A 12,397-nucleotide genomic window follows, 5' to 3' on the forward strand; every position below is an offset into this window, starting at 1 on the left:
GCAGAAAACCTATAGCTGAAACTCACCGTATGCTTTAGTAGTGTCATCCTTGTTGTTTGGCAATGGAACTCGAGAATATGAAATTAGGCAGGCAGTGGTCGGAAGAAAAGATATTACAGGATAGTGCATAGTTTAAAACAGGATGAGGTGTTAGGTGAAGGAACACTGATAATTAGATCCAGATAACTATTTAGTCCTTGGATGTATTGTTAGTCAATGTATATTTACACTATTTACAGGTCATATTTGTAGAGCTTGATGTTTAAAGAAGACTATGTCGCTGAAGCATGTAAATGGTAGTAAAGCTTGTTAACGAACCATCAAAGCTAATTAGTTGATATAGACGACCAGTTTTTAATATCGATTGAGCTAGTATGTTTTGAGAACTAATCAATATAACATTAAGATAATACATGTTAGCACTAATCAGAGGACTATTAGAATATTGGGTTAACATAAATATTAAATGGACCAAGCAAGTTAAAGTGAAAATAAGACTAGGTTGCGTTTCTTTAGTTGGGATCACCAATGTAGAATTATGGTCTACTATGATATTAGTACTGCTCTAACAATAGACCTAATCCTAAATTTGTAGATCTGTCATGATATAACTGTCTAATCTATAAGATCTTACGTGGAAGTCACACCATCGACTACACCAACTCACTGTATCGTATCAATTACCAATACATGATGTAGAACAAGGTTAGGCTAGAGAAGGAACAATATATTTAATATGAATAGAAGATATAAGGTAACATTCAGATGGACCACGCCTGCATGGCCGAGCCATGCCATCCGATCAAACCCAGTCCATTCAATTCTTTGTTCGCGCCTTCTCCATCGTTAGGTATTTCTCCGCGTTAAATAGTGAATATCTATTTTCCGAGCAATCTCGTATCCAGCTTTGAAGATTGTGTGGTTATTGTCCAATGCCACTACACTGCTCTCCCACCAGAATCAACATGGTGCTGGTTCGATACCAAGTTAGATGGGATTGTCGGGCTCCGGAGGTTACCAAGAATAGGTAGAATCCTTCGGATATTGATAAGCTGAAAGATAAATCAAAAAGAAGGCGGCAGCATCTGGTCGGGAAATACATGTAATAATTTTAAAATATCTGCCTTCATGCTTAACATACTTGAAATGAAAATTTGGGTGAAGATTTGAGCTATAAAAAATGGGATTACAATAACAATAATAAAACGGTGCGTGTTAATATCCGTTGGTTAATAACTTAACTCATAGGTAATATGTATTTTGTTTAGAAATATTAAAAGCAGTCAATATTGTAGAAATGGTAATATTGGTATTAGTTTTGGTTTAAATTATGAAACCAATTTACAATTATGCCGGTCACCTGTCCATATGTGATTTCCAATTGCATCTGTATTAGTAGGCTAACTGAATGACCAAAAATATTACCGTGGAGAATTCCAACTAGTGTTCCAGTTAGTTTGATACGGTTTATTTAGATACGGCGAGATTTTCTCAACCTCATTTTTACTTGACTGTGATAGAATTTAGTAATACTACTAATACACATTGATGGTTATTAAAACAAAATTTCAATACATGAGTGATAATTATATGAGTTTTGGACAGATAGCTAAGAACAAATCGTTAAACATGAGTGTATTCGTAAGAGACAGACTATTTATTTATATTTATACTTGCCGGCTGATGATGCATACAAGTTAGTTGCAAGTACGCAGTTTATCATAGGGCGGAATACGATTTAATTGAGATATAGTGGTTATAAGTTATTGAAATCAGTTAGGCCTATGTGTCATATTACTAGGTGATGTGGTGCTGCAGGATGTATTCGGCTAAATAAGCTTTTACAAGATGATTAACAGTGAGTGATCCTCATGTAATTATCAGGAAGAACACAAGTTGTAACCAGGGGAGTACACTCCCAACTCATGTCTATGATAATGGCTTGAACCTTAGTCAGTGTTGGGGTAAATTCGACATTGATGTTTTCAGTTTGCAGGAGATTTGCTCGACTGCTTATATTGATTATTTGCATGCATTATTGTGTCGCTAAACCTCCAATTAGACTGACAAGGTTTTGAGATATTTACTGAATAAGCAACTGATAGAGAAACATGCTGTAATCACCTGTAGTGAATGAAGATAAGAGAAAAACAACACTAGTGATAATTATAAGTCAATTTGCTGACCGAATTTGTTAATAGTTTCATTAATTTTATCAATCATATTACGTGATTGTCAAGTCATGACAATGCTTTATGACGATATCCTGAAACTATTATGTTTAACTAGTTATAGTGTTGATTGAGGATTAGCCAGTGGAAAAACAGGTATTTTTGCTTTAGGTGATTCAAAATTATCGGAAATTTATAATGTTACAGAATCCGAGAAGCCTAATTATATTATAATTTTCAATTCAGAAAGATTCGTTTAGTGGTAATTTTAGTAGGCTACGGAGTTTTGATTTTAAACGTTTGTTTAGTCAACAGCTACCTGGGGATTTAGTTATTTGACTAGTGCCGTTGATAGTACCTAAATTTGTAATCTAATTATCTAAACTATGTCTGCATTTTAGGCTGCTACTATGATAAACCAATCCATAAACCCAAATACGATTAGCAACAACAACTATGATGGGTTTATTGATAAATGTTAAAGGCGATTCAGATGATTTCTAAATTCAAAAGACATGAAGATATAGTAAAACGTATGTATGGGCCAGGTGAACATGCAGGTTGTTGACGTATATGACAATTTAAAAATAATGAACATGACCAGATAAATAATTTTAAAGTTAAGACTGATTGTGAAACTCCAGGCAGGAATATGATGCGTTATAAACATTCCATAAGAAGTTACTGCATTCAGCCTAGGGACACTTACAAATATATGGCAAAAGCAACTGGAAAACATATATATGTTCAGTACAAAAAATCATTAGGTAAGATGGTTGAACTCGCCTGGATTATTTCTAAAAATTAGATTATTCAGTGGACGATATATATAACGCCATTCGTAAGGAGTAGTAATGATCCAAAAGTATCCAGAATAAAACATGCAGTGTGGCAATTAATTCCAGGGTGCTTGATGGTGTTGACGTTTTTGCCACTCGCTCGGATTAGAACAATCGAATGAATCCAGATAATTGTGTGGTTGTTATTAAACGAGCCATCTAAAATGACCTTATGATTGCAGAAAACCTATAGCTGAAACTCACCGTATGCTTTAGTAGTGTCATCCTTGTTGTTTGGCAATGGAACTCGAGAATATGAAATTAGGCAGGCAGTGGTCGGAAGAAAAGATATTACAGGATAGTGCATAGTTTAAAACAGGATGAGGTGTTAGGTGAAGGAACACTGATAATTAGATCCAGATAACTATTTAGTCCTTGGATGTATTGTTAGTCAATGTATATTTACACTATTTACAGGTCATATTTGTAGAGCTTGATGTTTAAAGAAGACTATGTCGCTGAAGCATGTAAATGGTAGTAAAGCTTGTTAACGAACCATCAAAGCTAATTAGTTGATATAGACGACCAGTTTTTAATATCGATTGAGCTAGTATGTTTTGAGAACTAATCAATATAACATTAAGATAATACATGTTAGCACTAATCAGAGGACTATTAGAATATTGGGTTAACATAAATATTAAATGGACCAAGCAAGTTAAAGTGAAAATAAGACTAGGTTGCGTTTCTTTAGTTGGGATCACCAATGTAGAATTATGGTCTACTATGATATTAGTACTGCTCTAACAATAGACCTAATCCTAAATTTGTAGATCTGTCATGATATAACTGTCTAATCTATAAGATCTTACGTGGAAGTCACACCATCGACTACACCAACTCACTGTATCGTATCAATTACCAATACATGATGTAGAACAAGGTTAGGCTAGAGAAGGAACAATATATTTAATATGAATAGAAGATATAAGGTAACATTCAGATGGACCACGCCTGCATGGCCGAGCCATGCCATCCGATCAAACCCAGTCCATTCAATTCTTTGTTCGCGCCTTCTCCATCGTTAGGTATTTCTCCGCGTTAAATAGTGAATATCTATTTTCCGAGCAATCTCGTATCCAGCTTTGAAGATTGTGTGGTTATTGTCCAATGCCACTACACTTCTCCCTATGAAACTTTGACAGTTTAACCACATTTTCTTAGGAAACTGTAATTCTAAAATCTGTAGGCAAACTAACTGTTCAGCATCAGTATTCCTAGGCCTTAAGTGCAGGTAATGTGAACTGATGGACAACATAATAAGGAAAAGTGACTTTTGACGATGTTGCTGTACTGAAACAATCGGTTTTTTCCCAATTGTACTGAAGGTCAGTTGACTGGAGCTCGTATGTGGGACATGATTAGGGAAAACGATGGCACGGAGGAAAATAGTTGACGAGTGCCTATGCTATCCATCACTGTTGTCAGTATTCAGACTCTGGGATGATCTTAGAATTGCTGAAGAAATTCGTAATCCCGTTCATGTAACTACTGTTGGTAATAAAGTTGATAAGTTTGTGTGTTTTATGACTGCCCGATCGCTTTTGGATCAGAAGATAGTAGTGAAGGTTATAGATAGATTTCTGATCTCTGGGTGTTAGTTGCTAGTTTGGTCCAAACTTAACAATGGACTTCTTTAATTGTCTCATGTAGATCAACAGCCCGAACACTTGATTCACATATACTGTTACTGGACCGAAACACTAGGATGATATTCTTGAAGCTGCTGGCCTATTAATTTTTTGCAGATCTGATATTTAATATTTTTTAAAATGGGTAACTTCCATCCAATATACTAGATCGATGAACAAATGAGTGATCTATAGCTTTATTAAGGAAGGTAAAGAGAGAGATATGATACCGTGTTGGGGAACTCCAGACCCAGAGTTTGTAAAGCAAAGGTCTACAGAGGCAATGAAAGTTTATGTACTCTGGCACGAATCTAAAGGATCACATGGCACTTGAAGTGCCAAGAGTGGTTTTCAGATTTAATATTGTGAAACCTGGGTTCAATGTACATTATTTTAAAATTTGAAATATTCCCATATTGTAAATTTAGAACAAAATATGTCCAATTATCTGGACATTTCTTATTGCGTTATCTTATAACTTTATAATTGTTATCTCAGTTTCTATATTTTTCTAATCATTGACCTATTTCCGATTATGTAACATTGGTTTGAACCTTTATTATTCTTATCAAAACTAATGCACCTGTTGTCACTCCATCAATTTGTACTTTTCACGTTTCACTTATTATGTAATCGTTTTCATTGCTATCGTTGACTTATAAACTACCTTGATTGGTTTAATAATTTCATATATGCATATAAATATTACTGTATATTAGAGTAAAGCCTGATGGGGATCTAATCGAAAACAATATTGTTCGCTTGTGTCTATGTATATTATTTTGTTGATTATTTGTAACTTGGAGGAGTAGTTATCGGTTGATTGTGTTGATTATTGTTAGCTGTCGGTACGTTTTTGATTTCTTACCACCACCTAAAGATTTGCAGCAATGTTAATTTATGAAAAGCCTGTTACGAGAAAAGGATCATATCTGTATCACACGTTTCAGAAAAACTGAAGTTGACTAAATGCGTACTTACATAAATTATATATTACGTTGGTAGCTATACAACACTATGTTGTGCTGAACACACTGAATTCTTGAATGAACCATCATATTCCTACTGTACACACGTTAAAAACGTAAATGCTTCTGCGATAAATTAGTATTTCTTGGAGCACAAAACAAAATAAAGAGGATTCAGTGTTTAGATGCTAGACCCAATTTCGTTCGTAAATTCTGGGATGTAATTATTCTTCGCAAAGAACAACTATGGACGATAAACGTCTGGTTAGAAATTACTAAGCCGTAACGAATCACCGAAACCGCACCCTTCTTTTTATCAGAAAAAAGATATATATGGGACTGTTGTGCTGTTGCTTTCGGTTTGTCTTAACGAACATGTAGATAATTAAGTGCAAATTGAACTATTTCGTAGAATGCTAGGCCGAAGCATATAGACTTTTTCGTATTTTTATAAAGTATAGTAGTAATTGTTACGCCCAAGTTTTTGCTCGTTCCCGTTATTGAAGTATGGTATATCGATCTACTTGCAATTTGCAAACCCAATTTAACGAAGGAACCAAACCCCAATTTAGGTACCAAAGTTTACTCGCGATTTACAAATAGTCGACCCAAATGTCGTTCTAACAGCAATAATTATAATAATTACAAAAAACAAACCTTCAGTTTTGTGGGTTCCCGGAGCAAAAACTCCCAAATACCATACCAAAGACAAAAGAAACTAAAATTTCCGAAAATAATGATATAAACAAACAAGTTCAGAAGTTGAGTAGAACGAATACATTCAAAAACACAGTAAAATTATCAATATACAATATAAAGGTTTTATTCAGCCAAATGTCTTCAGTTCTCCTGTAACAGTAGTAGTGAATGTAGTAGTTTCTAGGTTTGTTCAAAAACAAACTGTGGTGGTTATGAACATACAAGCATTCGACCATAAAAAGGAGACCGCAAACGTACGTGAAACTTTGTGTTTCTACTAGGGTTAACTGGGCAATATTGTATAAACTAATCATAACCTGGTACAAACATTATTATTATCCAATCTTCACTTGCGACTGGTTTGACCCAGAGTGTTTCATACAGAATTATTTCATCCTAACGAGACCCTATACTACTAAACCATCGTCTGCAGAATAGTCTGGAATCAAACTGTCAAGACAAGTGTATATGAGAGATTGTAGTGAGAGCAATATTCAACTTAACATACTCCTGTTGTAGATTGTAGTTCAAATACAAGACCAGATAACTACGGTACATTTATAAATTAAACTGTAGTTATTCGAGCGTACGTGAAGTAGAACATTTTCACACTAATTTTGGCCCTAGTTCAATTCTTTGATTTCTTAGGTATCTGACTTCCGTAGCTTGTGAACTATAGTTAACGTATAGAAGATTTAATTTCGCATTTAATATCTAGATTGATCCTGTTGGATAGCGCAATATAAGAAGCTTAATAGACAGTGCTTTTGAGAACACTTCATGGAAGCAGCTTAACAGGACGTAGAGTAAATTTAACATTAAGCAAATTGAAGTAAGGATTTATATATGGTTTTAAAAAGTCAACATGATAAGCGAGTGAACAGGAACACACAACCAAGAATGTATATAATGTAATCATATAACAGTATATAACTACGACTAGGAGAATAAGTGCTAAATGGTTAGCAGGACTGATAACAAAATGCATTTAGGAATGTTTGTGGACATGAGTTCGCAAAATAATTGATCGTACTTGAAGGATTAATTCGCTTTTCTGGATTTTAAACTCTGAAATAACAACAATAAATTCGCACGGGTCTACTCTCTGTATTCCTACTCAAAGGGTTTACATAAGTCCACTATTTAGAAATAAGGACAATAGGTCGGTTGACCTATGATCGTACCTGGTGTGTCGAACCTTTGTAAGAGTTTCTTCTTTCTCTTAACAATAAGTAACTAACTCTCTACACACAAGTTTACGGAAAACTTGAACCTACGAATATTGTGTTATCAAGATGTTGAGTACATTACGTCTGTAGACTAAACGTGATATAGAAACATTTTTATGACCTATTAAAGTGCATCCTAGATTGCTAAAGAAACTAGAAAACTCTACAGCGAATCTTTTAAGCATGTTGTTGTTTGTAACCTAAGTCAAATTACCGAAGAACTGGAAAAATCCGATTGTAAGTCCTCTCTTCAAAACAGTTAAGAGATACAAACCTGAGAACTATCGACCTGCAAGTCTAGCCAGAGTGATTGCCAAGGCCACGGAAAAGGTTATTTGGGGGTTATATAAATATCTAGACGAATATTTGGTTCTTTCTGGACCCAGAATTATTTCCGAACAGGTTATTCAAGTTTCACAAACCTATAAGTAGCTCTTGACAGTTTGTGTGGTTTAAAACATCAAAATCTGACTTTAGGTATAGTCTTCATCAACTTAAGTTAGACTTTTGATAAAGTTTCACACGATGGACTGCTATCTAAGTTAAGTGATACGGGGATCGAAGGTTACTTACCCATGTTGAAAAAAGATTTCTTAGTTGAGTGTAAGCAGAGAGTACAGGTCAACCTCAAGTTGTCTAGCTGAGAAACTGTGACCAGCAAAGCACCCCACGGCACATGCTGTTTTCCGATGACCTTCCTAGTCTTCCGTCATCACCAGTTTTTGCATGCTGGCATTGTAAACTAATGGAGAGCGTTCAAAATTGGAGACGGTAGTTTGTAGCCTAAAAATGACCTGTAGAAATTATCTGAATGGTCTAGTTTCACGGTCGCCAACAAATGCCTCTGGATGCATTATGATGTACACTAGTCATCAAGGTACACATGCACACACGGTGAATAACAGTGAGCTATCCTTTGTTCAGACAAACAATTACCTAGGAGTTATCATCAGCAAAGTCTTAAAAACAGCCGTGCACCAGCCGTCGAAGATTTTAGGACCTTATGGTTAGTGAGTAGAACCTTTAGCTATGCCAGTGATAAACCTTTTTGACTTTGTACACAGCGTTTTCCGTCATAAACCTGGGTATTGTATACAAGCACCTAACCTCTCTCTAAGAAAGCAGTCAGCTGTTGAGGACTCAATGGAACGAAACTAAATGTATTCCCAGATTCCCAAAGCTGCTGTACGACCAGAGGCTGGCCAAACTAAACCCATTTTCCATATTGTGCGGAAGAAACAGAGGCGACGTGATCATTCTAGAAAGTTTATGAGGCCAGAATTAAATTACTTGTTAGCTGACTATCAACATTATCATCGGATCATTAACGAATAGAACTTGTCACTTCAACAAGTGATTGAAACTCCTTCTGTCGACATATTCAAAGAAAATTAGGCCAACTAAGAGAATACGATTATCAAGACTAAAACAAGCCACTGAGTCCCCTGTTCATTCCAAACAGAAACTGAAACTGTTTCCATAAACGCAACGGAAATCCTGACACATTGTCAGTTAATTTATATAATAATAGTTGAAATCAAGCAGAGAAGTCAGGTTTTTAAAAGATTCATGTTTGCAGTTTGTCTGTTTCCATAATGTAGCAAAAGGTATTATCCTTCATTTGTTTCAATGCTTTCTGTCTGCAGACTGCACCGGGATCAAGGTTACCCTGGGCGTGACTTATTGGACGTGATTCGGATAGTTTAGCCGTGCGTTTGTCTGTTAAACTGGAATTATTAGCTTATAGAATATTCCAAGATGGATGTTGATAAAGTGCGCATGGAGAAGTTGGAGAAGTTAAAGGGGATGAGTGACCAGGTGCGCATCGGTGGCAAAGGTACGGCTCGCCGGAAGAAAAAAGTAGTTCATAAGAATGCTGCCGCCGATGATAAAAAACTTCAAAGTTCACTAAAAAAACTAAACCTCAATACTATCCCAACCATAGAGGAGGTATCATACCATTGATGTTTATTTAACGCCAGGTTAACATGTATAAACCAGATGGAACTATGATTCACTTCAAGAATCCAAAAGTTCAAGCAGCTCCACAAGCTAATGTATTCGCAGTTTCTGGGCAAGCTGAATATAAAAGTATCTTTGTGTTATTCTTATGTATTCTTCAGCACTAAACGATTTGTTCCCAAATATGCTTAATCAATGGGAGACAGCAAAATTGCGATTGGCAAAAATGAATGGTTAGTAAAAACGTTTTGTGTGTCAAAATATTTGGTTCAACTATGCAGTGGTTCTATCTTATTTAGGAGCTCAGACTTACTTTACTTTTAATGTTGGGTAGTTAACGTCGGTCGTCCAGTAGCGTAAACCAATTTGAGGCAGTACTCAAGACTTGTAGGTGTTTATGTGCAAGCGATTATTTATTATTGTTCAAACTTTTAAAGAGGCCTCATAATATGCATACGACACCGGGGGCTCACAGACGGAACAGGTGGTTTCCCTTGGGAGGTCACTCAAGCCTTTGACTCAGTAATCTAAACCACAAAACAATGAGGCAACGTTAAAAGGTGTGAATCCATGGCACCCTGTGATCAACACTAGGTCCGAATCTCATCTATTCCCTTAAGAAACTCAGACGTACATGGACACTGGTGTAGAATCGTGTTTTTTCAACCCTTGAATAGATGTCCCATAATCACCAACCCGGTTTAAGCACCGAACATTCGTTTTCCGTCGTCGATTTCGTAAACAACATCGCAGTGAAAAGACGGTAGTTAAGTATTCCCTGGCAGTGGCTATATACGCGTGGTCATACGAGAGCATTTCGAGTGGGAAAGCGAACTCCACCCTCGACCGTACCAGAGGTCTTAAGAGGGTCATTATTATCAATCTTGCTATTGCTAAAGATAGTGAAAATGGTGGGCGCAAAATGATTAACAAATTAACTCAGAGTATCTGCTATCAATACCACAAAAAGCATGATAAACAATCAAGTAACACTTAGCCGGAATTAGTCTAAGTGCTCCCTGCTTGATGGTCATATACCGAAGATAGTCTGTAAAAGCGTCAGCAACTGAGTCGTTTTTATCCGAGCTGTATTTTAGATTCCTAATGCAATCGAGTCCGTTGCGTTCTACCGTTAGTAAAAATGCCTCGTAACTGCTTGTAGCAGTTATTAAACCGTACTCAGTGTTTTATCTGCGCCGAATCAAAGTATACTTATGCTTCGCTCAATCCAGTATAGTGGCCGAAACGTATTGCTATTGATTTTCCTGTTTTAAACCCAAATTGTTTTTACAGTTAGCAATTTACTAACTTCTCATTTTCCGCCTGTACACAGGATCCTAATATGGTTTTGTTAAACTGCAATATCAACTGATGTCAGCAAGTACTGCTTATGCACTTGCTGACAGTCGTGCTATAGATTTCGATCAATTTTTGTCCACAACCTGACAAAAAGCTGAAATCTGAGTATTTATGGCTTTTGAATAACTCATTTTTATGTTAACGCGCAGCAGAATTTTGTCTCGTCTATTTGAGTTTTTATAATTATATCTATGTACCCGCTTTCTCTGTGTTGAAGTAAAGTTGATATTAAATCCATATTATTGTGATTCAACGTATGGTTAGTTAGTTTCTGATATCCCTGAAATGTACTACAATGTTTCGTAATCTATCCTTAATTACACATTGTCAACTTACTGTTAATGAGAATGTTTCATTTCCGTATAGCTTGTTTGTCTGTAGTTTCTATCTACTTGTATTACTTCATTGTTATGAGCAGTAAATAACTGGAATAAATATTAAAGGTTTGTTCTAAAGAAGCTGACAAAACTGCTGATAACAGCTATTTATATTAATGTATGAGGGCCTCTGTATGATAAAAATAGACGAAGTTGGATATTCTACCGTAATGAGTTTATCCGAAAGCTCATAAGGTCACATAAGTGTTCATGTTCGTAAATCAGTGTCAAGTTTCAGTTACTTTTGATGTAAAGGGATGTTGACATTTATTTTGATAGACAAATATTAACGTATTGTGTATTATAAATGTAATAAAATTGCTTAATTAGATTTGTTTATACTGTTATTATTAACCTATATTGGCATTGGAAAAAATCAGAAAGGTTGCTTAATCTCCCTCTTTAGTATAGAGCTTCATTATGATATACCATTTTATTAATAATTGTTCCATTGAATATTAGCAGCTGTTAATGATTTCTGTATTTCTCAATGTTAACTTTGTAGAAAACTCAAAAACATCAGATTCAAAGGCAGATGATGGAGATGATGATGTACCAGAGCTTGTGGAAGATTTTGATGAGAAAAGTCGTTTGGAATAGTTTAATAATTAACAAATGTACATTGAGTGAATGTGTATGACTCAGTCATTACTTTGCAATGAAAGTCACTCAGTACACCAATTGTAATGTACAATGTTTGTTTTTAATTACTTCTCACAGCTTTTTTTCTCCGGTTCCATTTACTAGTTGTGCATTGTCAATCTGTCCTGGTAATATTCATTTTGTTTGACAAAATGTCTTATAAATGAAATAAACAATTCAATTATGTATCGACTAGAATCAATTTGTATAGCAAACTGTATTAACATTCAAGTAAATGGGATTTTAAATACATTTAGTCTTGTCAATCATTTTAAACGGATATTTAGTGTTTTTTCTTAGAGCAGATCTTTCTAAATACCGTACATTTACAGGAAAGGAAATGTTTATAAATTTACTAGAATTAATATTACTGTAAAACTCTATAACTGTAGGGTTTAGTGTATAGAGAAAGGTGATTATTTCTTTAATAGGGTATAGGATTTCGTCTATATTGACTTATACTCGTTTGACTGATGAACAGTTCTATTTCATAGTGTCCTATATATCTTAGTATGAGGAT

At 35.3% G+C, this 12,397-nt stretch overlaps 1 protein-coding gene across 3 annotated transcripts in view; it reads left to right on the forward strand.

Annotated features, from left to right (window-relative positions):
* BTF3L4_1 (Transcription factor BTF3 4) overlaps positions 1-12,157 on the forward strand; it is a gene marked incomplete at its 5' end in the record, with an annotated part of 34,698 nt that extends 22,541 nt beyond the window's left edge. Inside the window, 5 exons of one of the 3 annotated variants that reach the window (XM_051217102.1) lie at positions 9,168-9,250; positions 9,285-9,487; positions 9,520-9,628; positions 9,661-9,732; positions 11,741-12,157. In XM_051217102.1, the coding sequence (XP_051065737.1) occupies positions 9,296-9,487; positions 9,520-9,628; positions 9,661-9,732; positions 11,741-11,835 (468 nt within the window). In that variant the 3' untranslated portion in view covers positions 11,836-12,157. Of the gene's footprint in view, positions 1-9,167; positions 9,251-9,284; positions 9,488-9,519; positions 9,733-11,740 lie in introns of those variants that run through there. The other 2 variants (XM_051217103.1, XM_035733022.2) reach the window with 2 other exon arrangements.
* Positions 12,158-12,397: the final 240 nt, after the last annotated feature.

This window comes from Schistosoma haematobium, chromosome 6, assembly GCF_000699445.3.
Source record: "Schistosoma haematobium chromosome 6, whole genome shotgun sequence".
Classification (NCBI taxonomy): domain Eukaryota; kingdom Metazoa; phylum Platyhelminthes; class Trematoda; order Strigeidida; family Schistosomatidae; genus Schistosoma; species Schistosoma haematobium.